This window comes from Anabrus simplex, chromosome 2 (genome assembly GCF_040414725.1).
Source record: "Anabrus simplex isolate iqAnaSimp1 chromosome 2, ASM4041472v1, whole genome shotgun sequence".
Taxonomy (NCBI): domain Eukaryota; kingdom Metazoa; phylum Arthropoda; class Insecta; order Orthoptera; family Tettigoniidae; genus Anabrus; species Anabrus simplex.
Genome location: NC_090266.1, coordinates 3,806,761 through 3,833,938, shown reverse-complemented (window position 1 = coordinate 3,833,938; position 27,178 = coordinate 3,806,761). Strand labels below are relative to the sequence as shown.

Genomic DNA, 27,178 nt, shown 5'->3' with positions numbered 1-27,178 from the left:
TCAGCAAGAACGCATCTACTTTGTTAAGTGTAGCAAATTAATCTTTATTGGTAAATGGTTTTGTGTTCAGAACAAGGAATGGAACCTAGGGGTCACGTCTTATGAGAATTACCTAATAAAATCCCCGAGGAGCAATGAGTTGCGTTTTTCTAACAGAAATCAGTATCTGCTCCATAGTTTTTAGTGTTTGGAACACTGAACGTTTCAGGAAGGCAGCAGTGAGGTTAGCGATATTCTGTTGTTGGATTTTAAATTCCGCGCAACGACATGCATAAGGTGGCAGCCTTGAGGTTTAGCGCCGAAAGGATGGCAGCAGTGAGGTTAGCGTTGTTGTGTTGTTGTATTATAATTTCGCGCTACAACATGCATAAGTGGCAGCCTTGAGGTTTAGCGCCGTAAGGATTGCAACAGTGAGGTTAGCGATGCTTTATTGTCCTTCAAAGTGAGGTTAGGTTTCGTCAAGATGACAGCTGTCAAAAAAGCACGTGGCTTTGTTTACCAACAAGGGCACGTGTTCGAGACGTGACGGTTACGTAATCAATTCTTAGCTCTACGTCGTTAAAAGCAGCATTTGGATTAGCTATGTTTAAAAATCTAGGGAACAGAGCAGCAATAAGAGTAGCCATGTTTAAATCGTGTACACATTACCTATCGATTTTGCTTGCATCGACTCTCGTACTAAACTTTTCCCGCTAGATTGTGCTGATATCTTAGCATAACCTATACGCATGAACTTAAAGTACAAAGAATAGCCATGTTCCAAAGCGTGTACACATCACCTATCGATTTTGCATGCATCGACTATCGTACTAAACTTCTTCCGCTAGATTGTGTTGCTATCTTAGCATAACCTATACGCATGAACTTAAAGCACGAAGAAAAGCTATTTTTAAAAGCGTGTACACATTACTTATCGATTTTGCATGCATCGATTGTCGTAATAAACGTCTCCCGCTAGATTGTGCTAAAATTGTATAAGTGTACTGCTATCTTAGCATGACTTATATGAGCGAACTTAAGCACAAAGAATAGCTATGTTTAAAAACCTTGTTAACGTAGCAGCAGTAAAAATAGCAATAGCAATAATGCATGCACCGACGATTGTACTAAACTTATTCCGCTAGAATGTACAACGTTCACGTGTGTTTGTGCTGCTATTTTTGCATGACCTATGCGCATCAACTTAAAGTATAAAGAATAGCGATGTTTAAAAATCTTGGAAAAATAGCACCGGTAAGAAGAGAAAGGTTTAATAGCGTGTACACATCACCTGTTAGTAATGCATGCATCTTCTACTAGAGCGTGTAACAATTGCTTGTGTCTGCTGCTATCTTAACATAACGTATGTGCACGAACTTAAAACATAAAGAAGAGTTATGTGTAAAATCATGTGAACATAGCAGAGTTTTAACTACGTAGGTGTAGACATTGAACTTCGCATGCTGACGTAGCAAACCGCGTAACCGTGACGTCACAACCACGTGCTCTTGTTGGTAAACAAAGCCACGTGCTTTTTGACAGCTGTCATCTTGACGGAACCTAACCTCACTTTGAAGGACAACAATGCATCGCTAACCTCACTGTTGCCATCTTTAAGGCGCTAAGCCTCAAGGCTGCCACCTTATACATATTGTAGCGCGAAATTTAAAATCAAACAACAGAACATCGCTAACCTCACTGCTGCCATCTTTTCGGCGCTAAACCTCAAAGCTGCCACCTTATGCATGCCGTACCGCGGAATTTAACTTCCAACAACAGAATATCGCTAACCTCACTGCTGCCTTCCTGAAACGTTCCGTGTTCCAAACACTAAAAACTATCGAGCAGATACTGATTTCTGTTAGCAAAATGCAACTCATTGCTCCTCGGGGATTTTATTACGTAATTCTGATAAGACGTGACCCCTAGGTTCCATTCCTTTTTCTGAACACAAAACCATTTACCAATAAAGATTAATTTGCTACACTTAACAAAGTAGAAGCGTTCTTGCTGTTAGCGATCGATGAGGGTGTTAAAAATGGGCCTACCTCAACTAACTCCTTCTAGGAGGAGGACGTGGTAAGGTAGTAGTGGAGCCCTTTTTCCCTTTAGCCCATTATCCCTTTAGCCCATTAGCAATTTAGCCTATTAGCCTTTAGCTCTACAAGGAATGTGCGGTAGGGAGGATGGAGAGTTTTTTATCCTTTCTGCCCTTCTGATAAGACGTAACCCCTGGGTTCCATTCCCTATCACGATTATTTTACGGTTCAGTATTTTGCAGAGTAGCCCTCGCCTGCACAAGCTACATGCTTGTAGCCCATGCGAACAGATTGAAACAATAATATGTTTCCGAACCGATATTTTATGTTGCATGTTTATGCGATAAAATGTTCAACTGCTAGAGACTTAAATGTAAGCGGTGTATTTCTTATAGCACTAAGTGTACTGTGTAATTTTACTTTCCGCATATAGCTGCATGCTTGTAACCCACGCCAACAGATTGAAACAATAGGTTGCCGAACTGATATTTCACGTTACGTGTTTATGCGATAACTTGCTCGACTGCATTTCGCACAAGACAAATGATAGAAGGCAAACCATGTGAAGTTGTACACTTGCTCTATCGTTTTCCGAGCGAGATGGTTACGCAGTATGTGTACTGCCTTATGCATAAGATTGCGTTGTATGTTCGATTTTAGTGTTCTGAACACATCAATCAATGTTCTAATTACATGTTGAAGTTAACGGTATCGAGTACAGTGTTCGATTCTAGCCTTGTTATGTTTCAATCTAACCTTATTAGAACAAAGGCATCCCCTGATTTGTTCTAAACATACGTTGTATCGAGTCCAGTGTTCTATTCTAGTTTTGATCACTTATTTAGTGTTCTAAACACATCGATCAATGTTCTGATAACATGTTGGAGCTAACGATATCGAGTACAGTGTTCGAATTTAGACTTGTTATGTTTCACTCTAATCTTCTTAGAACAAAGGCCTTCCCTGATATGTTCTAAACACATGTTGTATCGAGTACAGTGTTCTATTCTAGTCTTGATCACTTATTTAGTGTTCTGAACACACCAAGCAATGTTCTAAACACATGTTGTATCGAGTACAGCGTTTGATTCTAGTCTTGTTATTTTTTTTTTTTGTCATCTGCATATCTAAACATACATAATGATGTTATCGCTGCACACTCTTGCCTTCGCGATGAAGGTTTAAACTTGTTCGATAGAGCAATGCCTTGACATAGGAAGAGGCCTTAACAGCTTATGTATAACCGCTATTGTTTAAAGATGACCGCTGATAGCTGTCAAAAAAGCACGAAAATTTTTTTAATTACCCACCACCACATTTCAAAAGTATGAGATTTAGTGCTGTAAAGATGGCAGCACGATGCTCTGTTGATTAAAGATGAGAGCTGTTACAAATTGCCTGCTAACACATTTCAAACGTAAGTAGCTAAAGATTAAAGATGGCCGCTGTCAGAAAAGCACTCGGAATTTTTCAAATTATCCGCTAGCACGTACGTAAGGTAGTAGCTAAAGATGGCAGCACGGTGCTCTGTTAATTAAGGATAGCAGCTTGTAAAAAAAAGCACATAGAATTTTTCAAACTTCCCTCCACCGCATGCATAACAGCAGCCACCAACTTTCGCAGTAGCCTCTAAGCTAGATTTCTTCGTACGAGTAGTCGCCATCTTGTGCGAGCACCCCTCGGCTGTCTCATAAGAAGCTATGTATAGCCGCCATCTTTTAGAATTAGATAGCCGTCAATGTCAAAGAGCCTAAGTAGGATCCGAACCGTTGATCTCATCATTCAACTACTTTTTTCTTATGCTATCGTGTTCCTGATACTGCGAAACTACGTATTAGGCAGAAAAATTTTGTCCGTTTTGTTCTATGACGTGCCGTTTTCGAGATATTTAATATTTTGCATTTAAGCACCAAATTTAATTAATCGAACCAGCATAGCACGTTATACTCTCTAGTATAGCTAGACCCGATCATGTTACAAAAACTTGCTTCAATACAAGCTAAAACAGAGTAAATGCCAAAGGGCCTAAGTAGGAACCGAACCGTTGACCTCATCATTAGACTATGTTTTTCTTATGCTATCATGCTCCTCATACTGCGAGCCTAGGTATTTGGCAGAAAGATTTGTCCGTTTTGCTCTACGATGTCCCGTTTTCGAGATATTTAACATTATGCATTTAAGCCCCAAATTTAATGAATCGAACTAGCACGACACGTTAGCCTCTAAGCTACCATTCTTGATAAGAGCAGCAGCCATCTTGAGCAAGCATCCCTAGGACGTCTCATGAGGTGCCATGTATAGCCGCCATCTTGCACAAGCATCCCAAGGGCGTCTCATAAGAACCTATGTATAGCAACCATCTTGCGTAAGCACCCTTAAGGGGTCATGTATATCTACCAACTTGTGCAATTAGCGCCGAGAGATGGCTGCTGTAGAATTCTTTTTTTTTAATTATCCGTCACGATATTTCAATAGTATGTAGCTAAAGAGTGCAGCCCTGAGGCTTGCGATGCAAGATGGAGGATGACAGCTGTGACGTAGAAATTGCCCACTACTACGATAAAGATAGCTGCACGGTCCTCTGTTGATTAAAGATGACTGCTGTCAAAAAAAAGAATTTCTCAAATTGTCCGCCACCACATGTTAAAGTTATGTACCTAAAGAGTGTAGCACGGTGCTCTCCTGATTAAAGATGGTGGATGACAGCTGTCAAAAAAGCACGTGAGTTTGTTTACAAGCAAGAGAATGTGGAATTTTTAAAATTGCCGCCACCACATTTCAGCTAAAGAGTGCAGCACTGTGCTCTCTTGATTAAAGATGGCGGATGACAGCTGTTAAAAAAGCACGTGGATTTGTTTCCAAACAAGAGCACGTGGAATTTTTCAAATTGCCGCCACCACATTTCGAACGTAAGTATCTAAATAGTGCAGCACTGTGCTCTCTTGATTAAAGATGGCGGATGACAGCTAACGGAACTCTTCAAATTGTCCACTACTACGTGCTTAAGTTAGTAGTCATAAAGAGGGCAGCACGGTGCTCTGTTGATTAAAGATGGCGGATGACAGCTGTCAAAACAGCACGTGGTTTTGTTTACCGATAAATCTCGCGCTAGTATAGTTAAGTTGGCAGCACTCAGGTTTAGTCCCGTCAAGATAGCTGCACTGAGGTTAGCGATACGTTGTTGTCGATGATAGCTGTCAAAAAGCACGTGGTTGTCAGAAAGCACGTGAATTTGTTTACCGATTCAAATCTCGCGCTAGTGTAGTTAAGTTGACACTACCGAGGTTTAAGCCCGTTAAAATGGCAGTACTGAGGTTAGCGATGCGTTTTTGTCTGTCAAAAAGCACGTGGTCTTTTTCACCAATTCGAATTTCCCGCGGGAGGAGGAGCGGGCCCCTGGGAAGGCTCCTCGGGAGGAGGAGGAGGAGCGGGCCTTGCGAAGGCCCCTCGGGAGGAGGAGGTGGTGCGGACCCCTGGGAAGGCCCCTCGGGAAGAGGAGGAGGAGGAGACCGCTGGGAGCCTGAGGAGGTGGAGGCGGCCGGAGTGTCCAATTATACTACTAACTATATTACTAATTATGTTCCAATAGACAGTTAAGAAATATTGTATACTACAAGGATAACTCTAAACATAAACTACAATAGAAAGTTACAAAAAAGTTTCGACCCTTTCTCCCGCATATCACTTTAGTTCATTTAACTGTTCCTAGTGCACACTTTATGCATTTTTGATCCATTACTCCACCAATGCTCCATATATGGCGTACTCCAAACGTTGAAATTGCGAGCCTTGTTGCAGTCAGATCCTCTCTCATTGTGTTGAGTTGTCTTTTCTGTTTGAAGATTTCACTCCGCTTCTGGTAGGAAACGAATTTGACTATTAGATGTCGTGGCTTTGGGCCCAGTCGTCTTCCAATGCGGTCGCTCCTGTCAATGTCCCGAAGGTCAAGGTCGACACCAAGATCTCTTGCGATGCTAATTGCTATGACATCAGAAACTTCCCCTTCCTTTTCCGGAATGCCGAAAATACGGATACATTGCCGCCGCTGATTTTGCTCGAGTTCATTTTTCTTGTTTTTAAATTCATTTTGACTTTGACAAGTTCCCTGTCCTATGCCTGATGCTGGTCTTGTAATAGTTTGACAGTCTCCTTGTACTCGCTCTTAGTTCCTGGAGCTGTGACATTAGGGGCTGTAACTGTTAGGCTACAGCCTGTTTAACGATTTCTTGTATGCTGGCGCCATGGAGCGGACTGGCTTGGGGAAGCTGTTTAGGAGCCATAATGAAAATTCACTAGTAGAACACCGACTGTTTACTTAAGTTAATTGCACACGCTTGACGTAAGCACGAATCTTATAAGGTCTTTACACTGCAAGCACTATATCACCTGAGATTTACAATTTTTGCGAGAGAAAATTTGCGTGCGACTAGTAGTTAGCTGCCATGTTGGAAAGCTGGTTTCTTTTACTACACCAGATCGTAAAATACAGCTTAGCTCATAAAGTCATTCTTTTTCTGCTGAGATGTACATGTCTCACCTTTTACTGTATTCAGTACATCTTCATCGTACACACATTTCAATCAGTATGAGGATATTTGAATTACACATAACCTCTTTGGTATTGAGTTTATGTCAGTACCACGTTCGAATCCATGGCAGTGGCATTTATTCTGCTCAACCACACCTCGGGCGGAATCGCCTCCCACGAGAGTTGGCCAAGGAGGTTTGATACACGACAGCTTAGCACACATCATGCCCAGACTCAGCTAAAGACCCCGATAGATCTAACCCGTGCTGTCTCACGTCAGGTGTCCTTTTTAGTATTCACTTTCGACAGTAATCCGTAAGATTAGGACATCCTATTATCTCAGGGTGTCAGACGTCGCAGCGCGCGCCCCTATAAATCATAAGTTACAAGTTGTGAGCCCCTGAGGTTGGTCTGTAGGCATGTCTAAACGAATAGAGTATAGCAGCCATCTCGCATATCAGGACCTGCCTTAGTTCCCGAACGTCAGACTGATAAAACTAATAGGTCATAAGTTACAAGTATTGAGAACCTGAGGGACCTCTGTAATGATGTCCAAACTAACAGAGTATAGCAGCCATCTCGCATAGCAGGACCTGCCTTAGTTCTGGAATGTCAGACTGATAAAAATAATAGGTCATAGGTTACAAGTTGTAAGCCCCTGAGGGAGCCCTCTTGTTAAGTCTAAATTAATAGAGTATAGCAGCCATCTCGCATAGCAGGCCTTGCCTCAGTTCCCGAATGTCAGACTGATAAAACTTATAGGACACATGTTACAAGTTATGAGCCCAAGAGGGAGCCCTCTTGTTAAGTCTAAATTAATAGAGTATAGCAGCCATCTCGCATAGCAGGCCTTGCCTCAGTTCCCGAATGTCAGACTGATAAAGCAAATAGGTCATAAGTTACAAGTATTGAGAACCTGAGGGACCTCTGTAATGATGTCCAAACTAACAGAGTATAGCAGCCATCTCGCATAGCAGGACCTGCCTTAGTTCTGGAATGTCAGACTGATAAAACTAATAGGTCAAAGGTTACAAGTTGTAAGCCCCTGAGGGAGCCCTCTTGTTAAGTCTAAATTAATAGAGTATAGCAGCCATCTCGCATAGCAGGCCTTGCCTCAGTTCTCGAATGTCAGACTGATAAAGCAAATAGGTCATAAGTTACAAGTATTGAGAACCTGAGGGACCTCTGTAATGATGTCCAAACTAACAGAGTATAACAGCCATCTCGCATAACAGGCCTTGCCTTATACGTCACAGGTTCCAAGAAGGACATTCCAGGAATAATTAATGTACAAGGGGAGTGTGTATGTGAGGATCTTCAAAAGGCAGAAGTATTCAGTCAGCAGTATGTAAAGATTGTTGGTTACAAGGATAATGTCCAGATAGAGGAGGAGACTAAGGCCAAGAACGTATTAAAATTTGCATACGGTAACAATGACATTTACAATAAGATATACAATTTGAAAACTAGAAAATCAGCTGGAATTGATAAGGTTTCTGGGGATATACTAAAGACAATGGGTTGGGATATAGTACCATATCTGAAGTACTTATTTGATTATTGTTTGGTCGGAGGAGCTATACCAGATGAATGGAGAGTTACTGTAGTAAGCCCTGTGTACAAAGGAAAGGGTGATAGATATAATGCTGAAAATTACAGGCCAGTAAGTTTGACATGCATTGTATGTAAGCTTTGGGAAGGCATTCTTTCTGATTATATTAGACATGTTTGTGAAATTAATAACTGGTTCGATTGAAGGCAGTTCGGTTTTAGGAAAGGTTATTCCACAGAAGCTCAACTTGTAGGATTCCAGCAAGATATAGCAGATATCTTGGATTCAGGAGGTCAAATGGACTGTATCGCGATTGACCTGGCTAAAGCATTTGATAGGGTGGATCATGGGAGACTACTGGAAAATATGAGTGCAATTGGACTAGACAAAAGAGTGGCTGAATGGGTTGCTATATTTCTAGAAAAATAGATCTCAGAGAATTAGAGTAGGCGAAGCTTTATCTGACCCTGTAATAATTAAGTGGCAGTATTATCGGATCTTTATGTTTCCTAATATATATATATCTATAAATGATATGAGTAAACGAGTGGAATCAGAGGTAAGGATTTTTGCGGATGACATTATTCTCTATAGATTGTGACCAACTGCAACGTGACCTCGATAATGTTGTGGGATGGACAGCAGGCAATGGTATGTTGATAAGCGGGATAAATAGTCAGGTTGTGAGTTTCACAAATAGTAAAAGTCCTCTCAATTTTAATTACTGCGTTGATGGGGTGAAAGTTCCTTTTGGTGATCATTGTAAGTATCTAGGTGTTAATATAAGGAAATATCTTCATTGGGGGTAATCACATAAAAGGGAGTGTAAATAAAGGGTACATATCTCTGCACATGGTTATGAGGGTGTTTAGGGGTTGTAGTAAGGATTTAAAGGAGAGGGCATATAAGTCTCTGGTAAGACCCCAACTAGAGTTTGGTTCCAGTTTATGGGACCCTCGCCAGGATTACCTGATTCAAGAACTGGAAAAATCCAAAGAAAGGCAGCTCGATTTGTTCCGGGTGATTTCCGACAAAAGAAAAGCGTTACAAAAATGTTGCAGAGTTTGGTTGGGAAGAATTAAGTGAAAGAAGAAGAGCTGCTCGACTAAGTGGTATGTTCCGAGCTGTCAGCGGAGGGATGGCGTGGAATGACATTAGTAGACGAATAAGTTTGAGTGGCGTTTATAAAAGTAGGAAAGATCACAATATGAAAATAAAGTTGGAATTCCAGAGGAAAAACTGGGGCAAATTCTCATTTATAGTAAGGGGAGTTAGGGATTGGAACAACTTACCAAGGGGTACGTTCAATAAATTTCTAAAATCTTTGAAATCATTTAGGAAAATACTAGGAAAATAACAGATAGGGAATCTGCCACCTGGGCGACTGCCCTGAATGCAGATCAGTATTGTTTGATATATACAAGTTGTGAGCCCCTGAGTTTGGTCTGTATTTAAGTAGAAGTTAATAGAGATTAGCAGCCATCACGCATAGTAGGCCTTGCCTCAGCTCTCGAATGTCAAACATAAAACTTATAGGTCATAAGTTACAGGTTATGTGCCCCTCGGAGAGCCCACTTGTTAAGCACAAATAAATACAGCAGCCATCTCGCGTAACAGGCCTTTCCTCAGTTCCCGAATGTCAGACTGATAAAAATAAATAGGTCATTAGTTACAAGTTTTGAGCTCCTGAGTGAGTTCTGTAATGAAGTCTAAACGAATAGAGTATAGCAGTCATCTATCGTAGTAGCCCTTGCCTCAGTTAGGCTGGTAAAACTAATAGATCGTAAGTTAAACGTTGTGAGCCCCTGAGGGAGCCCTCTTGTTAAGTCTAAACGAATAGAGTATAGCAGCCATCTCGCATGAAAAGGCCTTGCCGCAGTTCCCGAATGTCAGACTGATAAAAGTAATAGGTCATAAGTAACAAGTTTCGAGCTCCTGAGGGAGCTCTGTGATTAAGTCTAAACGAATAGAGTATAGCAGCTACCTCGCACAGCAGCCCTTGCCCCAGTCCCCCGATAGCTAGGCTGATAAAACTGTTAGGTCATAAGTTACAAGTTGTGAGCTCCTGAGGCAGCCGTGTTGTTAGGTCTATACGAATAGAGTATAGCAGCTACCTCGCACAGCAGCCCTTGCCCCAGTTCTCGTGTGTCAGGCTGATAAAGCTAATAGGTCATAAGTTACAAGTTGTGACCTCCTGAGGCTGCCGTGTTGTTAGGACTATACGAATGGAGGATAGCGGCTACCTTGCATAGTAGCCCTTGCTTCAGTTCTCGAATGTCATGCTGATAAAGCTAACAGGTATTAGGTTACCAGTTGTGAGCCCCTGAGGGAGTCCCCTCTTTAAGTCTAATCGAATAGAGTATAACGGTCATCTAGCCTAGTAGCCCTTGCCTCAGTTAGGCTTGTAAAACTAATAGGTCGTAAGTTAAACGTTGTCCCTGAGACAGCTCTGCTGATTGAGGTCTGTAAGAACAATGAATCACCATTAGCACATGGTCTTATCTCCTTAAATTTAGTCTCATATAACCAATGTATAATGGCCACATTTCCTCGGGGGCCCTAACACTACGAAGTTGCACGCATTACTCTCCAGGCCATCTGCTTAAGTCCTATGTCTCCCCTGAGCCAGCTTTCTCCACAAGAGCCTATGTATAGCGCAGTAGCCCCTATTCCACCTCCCCAGAGTTAGTCCCATAAGAGCCCATGTATAGCCGCCATCTTGCGCATTAGCCCCTGGCCCAGAGTTCCATTTTTACACCTGCTCCTAGGGGCTAATACTGGACTAAGATATTGAGTTAATTGTTACAGGTGAACTCTATATGATGTTTTATTTTTATTGACCTAACCTGTACTGTATAATGTTGTAACATAGGCATTTGTGAATAGTAGAATTCTGTCTATAGTTCCTGGAAAGATCCAGAAGTTACATAACTTTTGTACAGGGTGTGTTACTTTGTTGGTATGTGTTCTAGAAAGTGTGTTCTGTCTATTCTGGTAAAATACGACTTTCGCGATCATGCGTATTCTAGAATGTTAGTCAAAGCTCGCGATCGAAAGTAAGGTTGTGATTGGTGAGTGTAGGTGGCGATAGGGAACACGTGCACTCTGATTGGCTGCCTCCAAGGCCAGTAATTCGTATATATAGTGAGCGAGGCAGTGTTCGAATGAATTCTGTATCCTGAATTCTGTCGGTCTCGGTTTATCTGACTGCGAGCAGCCTATCTGGTTGACGTCCCCCGGCTTCCGAGATGGCACTCTCCTCGGGTAAGCACTCTTGAATTCCCTTCCTGCTAAAATTTCAGTAATGTTCCGATTTGCTTTTCATACAGGAATCTGCCCTAACCTCGCCTAGATTCACCAAATTAGTTACTTATGACGCCTTAGTTTTTCAGCTGGACTTACCTGGTCGTTTCCGAGGCATTCTCATTTCTTGTTCACCAGAATATGTACACTGACTGACAGAGCAAATGCAACACCAAGAAGGAGTGGTCAGAACTTTATGCCAATTGCAGGGTAGACTGACGTCACTGAGGTATGCTCATGATGTGAAATGCGCCGCTGTGCTGCGCACGTAGCGAACGATAAATGGGACACGGCGTTGGCGAATGGCCCAATTCGTACCGTGATTTCTCAGCCGACAGTCATTGTAGAACGTGTTGTCGTGTGCCACAGGACACGTGTATAGCTAAGAATGCCAGGCCGCCGTCAACGGAGGCATTTCCAGCAGACAGACGACTTTACGAGGGGTATGGTGATCAGGCTGAGAAGGGCAAGTTGGTCGCTTCGTCAAATCGCAGCCGATACCCATAGGGATGTGTCCACGGTGCAGCGCCTGTGGCGAAGATGGTTGGCGCAGGGACATGTGGCACGTGCGAGGGGTCCAGGCGCAGCCCGAGTGACGTCAGCACGCGAGGATCGGCGCATCCGCCGCCAAGCGGTGGCAGCCTCGCACGCCACGTCAACCGCCTTTTTTCAGCATGTGCAAGACACCCTGGCTGTTCCAATATCGACCAGAACAATTTCCCGTCGATTGGTTGAAGGAGGCCTGCACTCCCGGCGTCCGCTCAGAAGACTACCATTGACTCCACAGCATAGACGTGCACGCCTGGCATGGTGCCGGGCTAGAGCGACTTGGTTGAGGGAATGGCGGAACGTCGTGTTCTCCGATGAGTCACGCTTCTGTTCTGTCAGTGATAGTCACCGCAGACGAGTGTGGCGTCGGCGTGGAGAAAGGTCAAATCCGGCAGTTACTGTGGAGCGCCCTACCGCTAGACAACGCGGCATCATGGTTTGGGGCGCTATTGAGTATGATTCCACGTCACCTCTAGTGCGTATTCAAGGCACGTTAATTGCCCACCGCTACTTGCAGCATGTGCTGCGGCCGGTGGCACTCCCGTACCTTCAGGGGCTGCCCAATGCTCTGTTTCAGCAGGATAATGCCCGCCCACACACTGCTCGCATCTCCCAACAGGCTCTACGAGGTGTACAGATGCTTCCGTGGCCAGCGTACTCTCCGGATCTCTCACCAATCGAACACGTGTGGGATCTCATTGGACGCCGTTTGCAAACTCTGCCCCAGCCTCGTACGGACGACCAACTGTGGCAAATGGTTGACAGAGAATGGAGAACCATCCCTCAGGACACCATCCGCACTCTTATTGACTCTGTACCTCGACGTGTTTCTGCGTGCATCGCCGCTCGCGGTGGTCCTACATCCTACTGAGTCGATGCCGTGCGCATTGTGTAACCTGCAAATCGGTTTGAAATAAACATCAATTATTCTTCCGTGCCGTTTTTTTCCCCCCCCCAACTCCACTCCTCCTTGGTGTTGCATTGTCACTGTCAGTCAGTGTATATGTAGTTTAATATTATTTCCCTTGGGGTTTGCCTCTGGTAGTTCTGTATCACTTTAGGTACGCTAAGTTTTGGATAACCTTTTTCACATCACTATATATTGCATTGTACAACTACATTGGTAAATAGATGTATACTTGATTTGAGATTTGGATTTACACTGCTAGGAAACAAGTTATGTACATCACTGAACTTACAGCTCGTAACTCGGAATTGTATGTGAAATATATTTGTAAAATTATGTGGTAAATAATATTCTTCGAATCTAAGGATCACGGCCATTTATTTCGGAATCCGCTATCTAAGCCATGTCCATGCCTTTGGTAAATTCCCAGCCCTTTCCATCTTCCCGGTTTGTTGTTCACTAGTTGGCCCTACTGATGTTCACATACATGTTTTGTTGTAGATCCGCGTAATGCCAACTACTGTTCCGAGTGTGTAGTGTTTTCTTATATTGTGTATTGTACTCTTACCTTACCTTTCACTGTGTTTGTGCCTTGTTTGGTGTTACCCCTGTAGTCTGAGGTAGCATAAATTTAGTCTCATATAACCAATGTATAATGGCCACCTTTCCTCGGGGGCCCTAACACTAGGGAGTTGCACGCATTACCCTCCAGGCCATCTGCTTAAGTCCTATGTCTCCCCTGAGCCCGTTTCTCCACAAGACCCTATGTATAGCGCAGTAGCCCCTATTCCACCTCCCCAGAGTTAGTCCCATAAGAGCCCATGTATAGCCGCCATCTTGCGCATTAGCCCCTGGCCCAGAGTTCCATTTTTACACCTGCTCCTAGGGGATAATACTGGACTAAGTTATTGAGTTAATGACCAAGACCTGCGTACAGTTGCTAGTTGTCTTGGTACGTAAAACGTACGAGCGAACTCTACTTGAGGTCTCTCTTGCTGCAAAGCATATATGACTGCTTTCTGTAATTTCATGGGGTACTATTAACACTTACGAAGTGGTAGTGGTCTAATTTATTGAGTATATGACCAAGAACTGTGTACAGGTTCTAGTTGTTTATTTGAATGTTAAAGGTACGAGCATCCTTACTTGAGGTTTCTATTCCTGCAAGGCATACATTACTGTTCCCTGTAATTCTGAGCAGTATTATTCATGCTTAGGCCCTTGTACTAGACTAGTTCACTGACGAAATTACCAAGAGCTGTGTACAGTTGCTAGTTGTCTCGTTGAGTTAGACGTACGAGCAACCTCTACTTGAGGTCTTTATTGCTGCAAGGCGTATACTACTGCTTTCCTTAATTCTGTGGAGTACTGTTCACGCTTAGGAGCTAGTACTGGGCTTGTTTATTGAGTAAATGACCAAGAATTCTGTAGACTTCCTAGTTGTCTCGGTATGCTTAACGCACGACCAGCCTCTCCTTCAGTTCTATATACCTGCAAGGCGTACATTGCTGCCTTCTTTAACTCTATGGCGTTCTATTCATTATCACGAGATAGTATGGGAGTAGTTTGTTGAGTAAATTACCAAGAACTGTGTACAGTTGCTTGTTGTCTCGGTGAGTTAGACGTACGAGCAACATCTACTTGAGTTCTCTATTCCTGCAAGGCGTACATTGCTGCCTTCTTTAACTCTGTGGCGTTCTATTCATTATCACGAGATAGTATGGGTGTAGTTTGTTGAGTAAATTACCAAGAACTGTGTACAGTTGCTTGTTGTCTCGGTGAGTTAGACGTACGAGCAACATCTACTTGAGTTCTCTATTCCTGCAAGGCGTACATTGCTGCCTTCTTTAACTCTGTGGCGTTCTATTCATTATCACGAGATAGTACCGGACTAGTTTGTTGTGTAAATGACCAAGAACTGTGTGCGGTTGCTAGCTGTCTCGGTATGTTTAACGTACGAGCAACATCTACTTGAGGTCTCTATTTCTGCAAGGCGTACATTGCTGCCTTCTTCAATTCTGTGGAGTACTACTCACGTTCATGCACTTAACCCTGCAGCACATAGAATTCACAGTTGAGTATGAAATATGTAAAGAGTTCTTGTCGACAGACATTTGATGTTTTGCTGATCTGTTAAATTTCATTAGAAATATACTAGTTGACTTTGCAACTCCCCTCTACTCTTATACACAATATTTGTATCGTACACATTTATGAGCTCTACGGTCTATTTTATTTGGCATGTTGCTCTTTTTAATATCGATTTTAGCTTTGTTGTTGAGAGATACCGGACGGTATTTAATTTATGTATTATAATTTTGAGGGAATATCAATTTGGGACGGAGGAAGTGTTGATCACTCGGGTTATTTTGTAATTAAGATTCAAAGTTTTGAAATTCAAGTACGCTTGTGTTGTTCAGAGTTCTAAGTGACTGATAATGCTTCGTAGCGCACGCACTATAACTTTCATTATGAAACTGTCCAGGCAAATGTGAGACCTTGATTATGCCAAAAAGTTTTAAGTTTTGAATTGACGTTGACTTTCAAAGATGTTTCGATATAAAATAATTTGCAGTTATAAAACAAAGAGAAGTGAGTAAGCAAAAATCCATTAAAAATATAAATGAGTTCAAGTAAAAGTGTACAACCTTAGTAGATTTCATTAACTGGTACCAATGACGTTCACGAAGTGCAGGATTCTGTAGTTCTCCTACAGCACTGATGGAGGTAACCATGTTCTTAACTACGGATTCCAGTTTTGTATATACTTCCCAACTTCGCATCACTTTGTCCATTGCTGAAAAATAATTACGGTATCTTAAATCGCTCTACAAGCTCTTACTTTCCTAAATCCATAGATATGTAATATGAGATAAAACAAAATTCAGGCTTCTAAGTGAAGTGATACGAGATCTACTCACTTCGTATCTCCTTGGCAAACTTCTTGCATTCAATATCCATATTTTCCACATCTATTGTTCTCCAAGGGGTTGTCTTCCAGTCATCTATACACGACTTTATCACAAACACATAGTCCCACAACAGCTGTAATAAAAATCATACATACAGTTGGAAAACTTGCGGAGATTGATCAACATGGCACATGTAAACAAACATTCAAACTGGATGTGACTTGTTTCCGGATAAAGGTTTGGCCATTCCATGATATTAACTTTTCAGAAAATTTGAAATGTATCAAACATGTTTCATGGTAAGGTGATGAAACTCCTCTCAGCCGTATTCGTCTGCCAATGCCATCTTCCCACTGGCAGATGCCCTCGGTCGTACACAAAAGTCTGCAACATTTCCGTAATAGTACGCATTTACCGGAAATTATCAGACACAAATCGTACCGGTATATTGGAGATTGTTTCCAATCTTCCTATCAAGTAAATCTGGTGGGGTACCATACACTGTATATACCCTCTCTTTTAAGTCCTTTCTACAACCATCATAACCATATGAAGAGATCTGTAACCTTTATTTATTATCTAACTTATGCCAAAGTTCCAATTAAGATTTTCCGTTGTTTGAAGAACCATTGCTTATGTGAATCAATATGATAAATTCATTGAGTTATTACACACATAACGAAATGAGATAACTCATAATATTATTCCACTGTGTAACAAATGTGGAAACTCGACCGGATACTCATGGCGCGGGCTTTTTTAGAGAATTGTTAAACAAGGCCCTTGTTGTTGGAAGAAAAAAACAGAATTCAGGACAGGTGTCTGTGCGAAATCGGTACTCCAGGTAGAACAACAGAGGGAAGATGAGGGACAGGGAACTGTTGATGAGATGTGTGGAAGTAGGAGGAATGGAAAAGGTAGGAAAGGAAAATGTAGAGTAGAGTATAGGAAAAACAGGTGAAACAGCGTCATGGGAATGGTAAAAGGGAGGAGGAAGTAGCTTCTGCAGATATCAGGAAAGATAGGGCTGACCAGGAGGGGAGGGGATCAAACGATGTGGGTAGGGTTGAGGCTCTGGTCGTGGGAGATTCCATCTTTAGACACGTGGGGAAAGTGTGTGGAGGAAAGGGTACCAGGGTAGAGTGTTATCCAGGAATTAGGTTGAGGCAGATATTGAGGAAAGTAGAGGAGAGGGAGGAGGGGAAGGAGAAGGTAGTAGTGTTTCACGTTGGTACCAACAACGTAAGGCAAGCTGATATAAGTACCAACATAGTTGGAGATGTGTGGGATCTGGTAAATGCAGCACGGCTGAAGTTTAAGAAAGCGGAGATTGTTATTAGTGGAATACTGTGTAGAAAGGATACTGACTGGAGGGTGATTGGGGATTTAAATGAGACTATGATGTGGGTATGTGGGAAACTGGGACTGGAATTTCTAGATCCTAATGGGTGGGTAGGAGATAGCGATCTGCGCTCAGATGGCCTTCATTTAAACCGCAGTGGTACGTATAAGTTAGGAAATTTGTTTGGAAGGGTAATAGGGAGGTACATTCAGGGAAACGGGATGGCCTAGGGAGGGGTGATAAGGGAACAGGGAACTGGAAATCAAGTAGGGATGACATAAAATTGTTAGTGTTGAACTGTAGAAGTATTGTAAGGAAAGGAATAGAATTACTGTAAGTACCTAATTTAATAGATATATATTTACCAGATTTTGTAATAGGAGTTGAATCATGGCTGAGAAATGATATAATGGATGCAGAAATTTTCTCACGGCACTGGAGTCTGTATCGTAGAGATAGGATAGGAAGGGTGGGAGGGGGACTGTTCATTCTGGTGAAAGAAGAATTAGTAAGCTACGAAAAAGTTAAAGATGAGACACATGAAATTCTGGGTGTAAGGCTCATTTCTAAAGATAATAGGAAACTTGATATATTTGGAGTGTACAGATCGGGAAAAGGTAGCACTGACGCGGATTGGGAATTATTTGATAGGATAGTCAGCTATGTGGGAAACGACATGGAAAGAAATGTGATTGTAGCGGGAGATCTGAATTTGCCAGATGTCTATTGGGAAGGAAATGCGAACGACAGGAAGCATGACCAACAAATGGCAAATAAGTTAATATGGGAAGGACAGCTGATTCAGAAAGTGATGTAACCAACCAGAGGGAAAAATACCCTGGATGTCGTGCTGATAAAACCAGATGAGCTCTATGGGGAAACTGAAGAAATAGATGGTGTTAGTGATCATGGAGCTGTTTTTGTGGTGGTTAAAAATAAATGTGATAGAAAGGAAGGTCTTAAAAGTAGGACTGTTAGGCAGTACCATATGGCTGATAAAGCAGGCATGAGGCAGTTTCTAAAAAGTAACTATGATTGGTAGAAAACGGTAAATAAAAATGTAAACAGACTCTGGGATGGATTTAAAGAAATTGTTGAGAAATGCGAAAACAGGTTTGTACCATTAAGGGTGGTAAGGAATGGTAAAGACCCGCCTTATTTTAATACAGAAATAAAGAGACCTAGAAGGAGGTGCAGACTGGAAGGAAATAGAGTTAGAAATGGCTGTGGAAGTAAGGAGAAATTGAAGGAACTTACAAGAAAATTGAATCTAGCAAAGAAGGCAGCTAAGGATAACATGATGGCAAGCATAATTGGCAGTCATACGAATTTTAGTGAAAAATGGAAGGGTATGTATAGGTATTTTAAGGCAGAAACAGGTTCCAAGAAGGACATTCCAGGTATAATTAATGAACAAGGGGAGTGTGTATGTGAGGATCTTCAAAAGGCGGAAGTATTCAGTCAGCAGTATGTAAAGATTGTTGGTTACAAGGATAATGTCCAGATAGAGGAGGAGACTAAGGCCAAAGAAGTAATAAAATTTACATATGTTAACAATGATATTTACAATAAGATACAAAAGTTGAAAACTAGAAAAGCGGCTGGAATTGATCAGATTTCTGGGGATATACTAAAGACAATGGGTTTGGATGTAGTACCATATCTGAAGTACTTATTTGATTATTGTTTGGTCGGAGGAGCTATACCAGATGAATGGAGAGCTGCTATAATAGCCCCTGTGTATAAAAGAAAGGGTGATAGATATAAAGCTGAAAATTACAGGCCAGTAAGATTGACATGCATTGTATGTAAGCTTTGGGAAGGCATTATTTATGATTATATTAGACATGTTTGTGAAATTAATAACTGGTTCGATAGAAGGCAATTCGGTTTTAGGAAAGGTTATTCCACTGAAGCTTAACTTGTAGGATTCCAGCAAGATATAGCAGATATCTTGGATTCTGGAGGTCAAATGGACTGTATCGCGATTGATCTGTCTAAAGCATTTGGTAGGGTGGATCATGGGAGACTACTGGCAAAAATGAGTGAAATTGGACTAGACAAAAGAGTGACAATGGGTTGCTATATTTCTAGAAAATAGATCTCAGAGAATTAGAGTAGTTGAAGATTTATCTGACCCTGTAATAATTTAGAGGGGAATTCTTCAAGGCAGTGTTATCGGACCTTTATGTTTTCTTATATATATAAATGATATGAGTAAAGGAGTGGAATCGGAGGTAAGGCCTTTTGCGGATGATGTTATTCTTTATAGAGTGATAAATAAGTTACAAGATTGTGAGCAACTGCAACGTGACCTCGAAAATGTTCCGAGATGGACAGCAGGCAATGGTATGTTGATAAACGGGGTTAAAAGTCAGGTTGTGAGTTTCACAAATAGGAAAAGTCCTCTCAGTTTTAATTACTGCGTTGATGGGGTGAAAGTTCTTTTTTGGGGATCGTTGTAAGTATGTAGGCGTTAATATAAGGAAAGATCTTAATTGGGGTAATCACATAAATGGGATTGTAAGTAAAGGGTACAGATCTCTGCACATGGATATGAGGGTGTTTAGGGGTTGTAGTAAGGATGTAAAGGAGAGGGCATATAAGTCTCTGGTAAGACCCTAACTAGAGTATGGTTCCAGTGTATGGGGCCCTCACCAGGATTACCTGATTCAAGAACTGGAAAAAATCCAAAGAAAAGCAGCTCGATTTGTTCTGGGTGTTTTCCGACAAAAGAGTAGTGTTACAAAAATGTTGCAATGTTTGGGTTGGGAAGAATTGAGAGAAAGAAGATGAGCTGCTCGACTAAGTGGTATGTTCCCAGCTGTCAGCGGAGAGATGGCGTGGAATGACATTAGTAGACGAATAAGTTTGAATGGCGTTTATGAAGGTAGGAAAGATCACAATATGAAGATAAAGTTGGAATTCAAGAGGACAAACTGGGGCAAGTATTCATTTTTAGGAAGGGGAGTTAGGGACTGGAATAACTTACCAAGGGAGATGTTCAATAAATTTCCAATTTCTTTGAAATCATTTCGGAAAAGGCTAGGAAAATAACAGATAGGGAATCTGCCACCTGGGCGACTGCCCTAAATGCAGATCAGTATTGATTGTATTGTATTTTATTGTATACAATTAGGAATCAATTCACTAACGTATTGAAGCCATACTAAAACACTGAGTGTTATTGAACTAGTCTTACCTCTACTGAGAGATGAATGTATGCTGTTTCCCCATCACTAATATTGGGGATGCGCCATCTAACTTGAACTGATGTTAGGTGTTTATCGTCGGTTTAATTGCTCCCCGTAGCGGATCGAACTTTAATTAATTTGTTAAGAAATGTGTATTTTCACGGGTGGTAAACATTATGTTTCGAAGACTGGTTTGTTCGTGTATCAAAATTGTCAACACTTCTGCTGGTTCCTTCTTCAATAGTAATCAACCTATCAGAAATTTGTAAATATTTTCTTTAATCAATTAAAATTGGGTGAGATTACAGGAATCCAGACTTTGTAAAGAGTTCTGGAAGCCTCTCTTTTAGGGACCTATTGTCGTCTTCATTGCTGCAGTTAATTGAATACGGAGGAGTTGGGAAGGCCCGACAACGCAAGGTAATAGACATGTGCAGAGAGGTTGAGGGGAACTTTTCAACACATGTAAATTTCTAAATCTGGTGGTTTAAAAGTAGACTTTTTTTCGCTGCTGGGAACAAAGAGTCATTCCCATTGTATCGGGTAATATTTCACACCCACTGGGTTAGGCTCTGTATAAGCCCACAAGTACTTCTTGCCCCTGTTTATTTGGTTGGGAGCGGTGCCTTACAAGGCCATGTCAGGGCAACGATCTGTAATACTTGTAAGTGTGCAATTAGATACTGATGCTTCTGCCAGACTGGACGATGATAGAGTTCGAGCCCCGACTTCCCTCTAGTGTAAAAGATAGGAATAAATTGTGCTCTTGGAAATCTTGTAACTGCTATGAGCAATTCTGAGTAAATTAGCATTTGTAATTCTCTCACGTTTCTTACCTGACCTTAAGTCATTCTTGTTGTTAGAGCTGACGAACTCATCGTACGATTGTTGTTAATTCACATTTTCTACTTATCAATTTCCACCAAAACGGAGTGACTAATTTTTACAGAATTTTGTGTTAACTTGTTCACACATTCAGCCCTCACTTTGTGAGCCACAACATTCGCCTTAGACTTCAGTACAGCAGTAGAAGCACATTTCAATGGACCGGTACGGGACTGTAAGCTTCCAGTAGCGAAATGTGTCTTATGTAATTAACTTAAGCTAAGCTGAACTCAATCTCACATGATTGATTGATTGATTGATTGGATATAAAGTGAGTTACCGGCCTATAGGGCCGTCCAAAAAGGACATATAGTAACGCTAGCTGAGAGTATGAGTTTAACCTAACTAGCTGCATTTTACGCCCGTCTGCCCTTCCTGGCGCTATATTCTTCTCCTGGATGCCCTCATATCAAGTAAGAGGCATACAAGGTGAGTAGCTGAGAATGTGACCTGCCCTTTCGTACGCCTGGCTGCTCTTTCTGATTATCGATGGATTTATCGCGAGTTTCGTTCGAAAAGTACCTAAATTACAAAGTGCGTAAAACACTGAATTCTAAATGCTGTGAGCATAATATTGTGAAGTGTGAGTGTAGAATACAATGAAATACTAAATGTTGTATGTATAATACTGTGAAGTGTGTGTGTGTGTGTGTGTAGAAAGGAGTAAAGTACTAAATGTTGTGCGCATAACACTGTGAAGTGTGAGTGTAGAATACAAGGAATTACTAAATATTTTATGTATAACTGGCGAATGTACCCGTGCTTCGCTACGGTATTCTACATTGTATTCGAATGTCGAAGTAAATAGTGTACACGCAGTAAATGAGATTGTTTTAAAATTGCATGTCTCTTAGCGTTATCCGAGAAAGAGCATGGGGATGTCCCCGTACGTTGTTTCCAATGTAAAGTGTTTGTTACGGATTTGTGATATAACGGCAGGCTCACTTGCCTACTGCCATTCACAATCGAGTTGGGAAGTTTACATTATAATTGCAGGCCCCATTGCCTACTACGCGGACAGAATCGATTTGGGGAGTTTTCGTTAAAATGGCAGCCCGCTTTCCTACTTCCAGACAGATTACAGTTGAGGAGTTTCTACTATAATGGTAGGCAACTACCCTACTATCACTCGAAATTGAGTTGTGCAGTTATCATTATAATGCCAGGCCCATTTTCCTACTGCCAGCCAGCTTACTGCCAGTCACACCAAGTTGGTGAGTTTCCATCAAAATGGCAGGCCACTATGCCTAATGACAGTCACATTTTAGATGAGGACATTTCTTTATAATAGCGGGCACCCTTGTCTACTGCCCAACACAATCGGGTAGGGGAGTTTTAAACAAAACTGCATGCTCACTTGCCTTCTGCAAGTCAAATCGAGAAGGGAACTATTCATTACAATTGCAGGCCTTCCTTACTAATGACAGTTACATAGGAGTTGGAGAAGGAACCCTTTCCTACTGCCAGTCAAAGTCGGTGTGGGGAGTACTGATTACAACAGCAGACCCACCCTTTCTCGATCGCTAAAAATCGACATCTGTAAATATATATAGATCGACATACGAAAGTATATGCGTGTTTACAATATTGACGACCTTCATTTACAGATTAACTGCTACTAAACGTACGTCATATCGACAAAGGATTATACCATAAGACACGCCGGATTTAGTGGCCTAAATGGCTGGACCTATGATATGTCATCTATTCTTGGGTCAGATTGAGTTAGAAACGTGGAACAGGGTAAAGGTTTTGTAAGATTATCTCACATTACATTACTTTTCGGATAATTATGTGATAGCTACACACATAGGACTTGGCTCACATATGGCTACTGGGTGGGCCAATTTTCGTGAAGAGTTTGATGATTCTGTATTTCATAAAAGTAATTGAAAGTATGAATTATGCATGTGAAAATTCCAAATTGACTTAACATCGATTAATAGAGAAAAATCAAACGTAAAAGGGAAACAGATACGGCAAAAGTCATAAGACCAAGGTTGTAGATCTTTCCAAATTGAACGGAGATTGTGCAATCCGTTATGTGATAGGAATTTCCGAAGGTTTGCACCATCATTAAAATTGCCTGCATATTTCGATATTCTTCGCGGATAAGAAGTGAAAAATTTAATGATCTTGGATGTTTTCCGTTCGTTACAGGCTAAAACGTATAATTTGGTCAAATTTCAATTATCTTCTTTTTCTTCTGGTAGATTATGCCGCAATCTGGATTTTGGGCGAGGCGGGTAAAAATTAGGACTTTCAGGAAACTAAACCAAAAATTATGGAGATAGTCATTATTACCCCTTAAACGGAAAGCTGTACGAAAATTTCGCCAAAATAGTCAGTGTAGAGGCACACAGTCGTTACGATTTGATTTATATAGATAAGGAATCTGCTCCATGTAAAACACCTTTTGGGCTATGTCCGCTGGACTTAACATGTAAAAGTGACCATTCATGATATCTCCCTTATTAATCCTCCTGACGAAAAAATGCACATGAAAAAAAGGTTTAGAGGTGGAATTCCATCACGTTTGGTCGATTTCCAGTCAGGTTGATCATGTTCTGTATATATTGTGGAAGAATAAAATCACCATTTCGGTTCCATATAAACCGCCAGTCCATTCCGGAACATGAAATGTTATTTACGTGTAAAACCTACCTTTGGACAGGTGGATGCTAAATATAAATTTTGGTTCGAATGTCTTCAGTAGTTTTCAAGTTGTAAGGAATACGCTTTACACGCACCCGCTCGTGAGTTAAGTCTCCCTTATTAAGCCTCGTATCGAAATGATGCACATGAGAAGAAGGGTTTAGAAATTAATTTCTACCAAGGTAGGTAGATTTCCAGTAAGTTTGGTTGTGTATATTTTGTGGAAGTGCAAAATCACTGTTTCGGTTTCGTATAAACCCCCAGTCAGTTCAGGGATTTAGAAACAATATTTGCCCTAAAACATATCAAGGACAGGTGTATTCCAAATATGAGTCTTGGTGAAAATACATCCAGTAGTTTGTAGCACTCGCGTACATACGGCGAAATTAAGGAAGACAATAATACAGTTAAGACAGTTGAAATTAATAAATAATAATAATAATGTTATTTGTTTTACGTCCCACTAACTACTTTTTAAGGTCTTCGGAGACGCCGAAATTAATAGAAAATGGATTATAATTGAGGACAGCCGGATAACGACAAATATGTAAATGCCAAGTGAATGTATTGGAAAATCAAATGCCCCTCAAAAAATTATGCTAGTGTGAGTTATGGATATAATAAAGCGGTAACAGAGGAGAAATTTAGGTCCAGTGATTCTTAGGTAAACAAATAATAAGAAGATGGCTAATGGTGTTATTACTTAATCTATTCGAGGGCGGTTATAACATCCAACGATATTCCGCCAATATTCCACAGATAGGCCGATTGACGCCTCTCTTGCCTTCTACCCAAGGAACAACCACGAATTTAAAAGCAAGATGAGGAAAATGGCAATACGTTACTTCCCTGCTGGCATGCAGTCAGAGACGTTGCCATGGTAGCCTGTAGGTTCGTTGTCGGTCTATCGGTCACTCAATGCAGAGCATGATACCAGCGGAAAATTCCAAAGTTCTACGTCATGTGAAGAGTAAGGTAAATTAGGAACATAACGAAAGTTCTTTATAATGAAGAGACGTTTCACGTACGGTAAACTAAGTTTACAAAAAATCAATAGTATAAGAGAAAATGGAGGAAACCCATTTTGGTTTTCCTATAAAACCCCCGTCTGTTCAAGGATTTTAAAATAATATGCATATCGAAACCTTCCCCGGGATGCGTATACTCAAAATATGAAGTTTGGTTGAGATCTATTCAGCCGTTTCGAAGTGATGGTGGAAAAGCCATTCTGGTTTTCGTATAAAGCCCCGGTCTATTCAAGTATTTTACAATGATATGCATATCGAAACCTTCCGCGGGATGATTGTACTCTAAATATGAAGTTTGGTTGTGATCTATCCAGCCGTTTCGACGTGATGGTGGAAAAACCATTCTGGTTTTTGTATAAACCCCCGGTCTATTCAAAGATTTTAAAATGATATGCATATTGAATCCTTTCCCGAGATGAGTGTACTCTAAATTTGAAGTTCGGTTGAGATCTATCCAGCCGTTTCGACGTGATGGTGGAATAGACAAACAGACAAACAGACACGAAACGTAAAAACCACCTATTCTGTCTTGAGCTGACCTAAAACGGATCAATGTCTGAAAAATTGGCAAAACAAAAGAAATTACAGACAGCGGACCCCCTGCAATTTTCTTTATATAGATACTGTGAAGTGTGCGTGTAGAATGCAGTGAAGCACTAAATGGTGTATGTACAATACTGCTAAGTGTGAGTATTGAATACAGTGAAGTACTAAATCTTGTATGCATAATACTGTGAAGTAATAAATGTTGTATGTATAATACTGTGAAGTGTGAGTGCAGAATACAGTGAACTACTAAATATTGTATGTATAATACTGTGAGTATGAGTGTGGAATACTGTAATGGTTATAGCGCCCTCCATGCCAAGTCGCTACGCGCCCGGGGCGTCATGGTATCGGCCCCACCCCCTTTACGATCAAGCGTGCCAATCACGTGCAACACTTCGTGCTAGGCCGGCCCTCTCGCCTCCGTCCGCGGTCTCATACCAGAGGACGACGGAACTTACTCGACTATTAATCTGGAGTGTTCCATCTCGCGGTGTTCCTGGATCCCTTCTGGAAGGCCCAGAGCAGGTATATAAGAGCAGTTACTTGCCTGCAGTCAGTCAGTCAGTGCCTCTTGCAGCCGAGAGCTCCCTCATATCGTGTGTGTGCGTGTTGCTGGAGTGTTCGCTGGGTGCCGACGTGTGCGGAGTTCCACGGATTGAGTGAACAGCGGATACTGTCCCGAGCTGCGAGACTGACGTGTGGGCTGCAGACAGTGACAGCGCTAACGAGTGTGAATTAGTGAGTGTGGTGACTCTCTGTGTGTGTGTGTCATTATAGATGGACCATAAGAGAAACTAAGAGAGAGAGCGCGCGAACAGTATAAGTGTGTGACCGTGTACGTGTGTAAGTTGTAATCTCGGCTATCGTCTGTGTGAGTGTAAATCTGTAATTGTAGTGCTAAGTTAATAAATCATAGAAATAGGGCGCTAACAGGTTCTGTACACATTTATTTATTTATTTACATCGCCAAAACGTTACAATACAGTGAAGTACTAAAAGTTGTATACATAATACAGTAAAGTGTGTGTGTAGAAAGGAGGGAAGTACTAAACGTTGTGTGCATAATACTGTGAAGTGTGTGTGTAGAATACAGTGAAGTACTAACGTTGTATGTATAATACTGTGAAGTGTGAGTGTAGAATACAGTGAAGTACTAACGTTGTATGTATAATACTGTGAAGTGTGAGTGTAGAATACAGTGAAGTACTAACGTTGTATGTATAATACTGTGAAGTGTGAGTGTAGAATACAGTGAAGTACTAACGTTGTATGTATAATACTGTGAAGTGTGAGTGTAGAATACAGTGAAGTACTAACGTTGTATGTATAATACTGTGAAGTGTGAGTGTAGAATACAGTGAAGTACTAACGTTGTATGTATAATACTGTGAAGTGTGTGTGTAGAATACAGTGAAGTACTAACGTTGTATGTATAATACTGTGAAGTGTGAGTGTAGAATACAGTGAAGTACTAACGTTGTATGTATAATACTGTGAAGTGTGAGTGTAGAATGCAGTGAAGTACTAACGTTGTATGTATAATACTGTGAAGTGTGTGTGTAGAATACAGTGAAGTACTAACGTTGTATGTATAATACTGTGAAGTGTGAGTGTAGAATACAGTGAAGTACTAACGTTGTATGTATAATACTGTGAAGTGTGAGTGTAGAATACAGTGAAGTACTAACGTTGTATGTATAATACTGTGAAGTGTGTGTGTAGAATACAGTGAAGTACTAACGTTGTATGTATAATA

At 41.3% G+C, this 27,178-nt stretch overlaps 1 protein-coding gene across 1 annotated transcript in view; it reads right to left on the bottom strand.

Annotated features, from left to right (window-relative positions):
• Positions 1 to 27,178, bottom strand: part of LOC136863901 (dynein beta chain, ciliary-like) — a 5,220,903-nt gene that overhangs the window by 3,639,007 nt on the left and 1,554,718 nt on the right. The window contains exons 25-26 of the mRNA XM_068226514.1: positions 15,779 to 15,902; positions 15,506 to 15,654 (exon numbers count right to left, since the gene is read on the bottom strand). Of these exons, the coding sequence (XP_068082615.1) occupies positions 15,506 to 15,654; positions 15,779 to 15,902 (273 nt within the window). The remainder of the gene's footprint in view (positions 1 to 15,505; positions 15,655 to 15,778; positions 15,903 to 27,178) is intronic.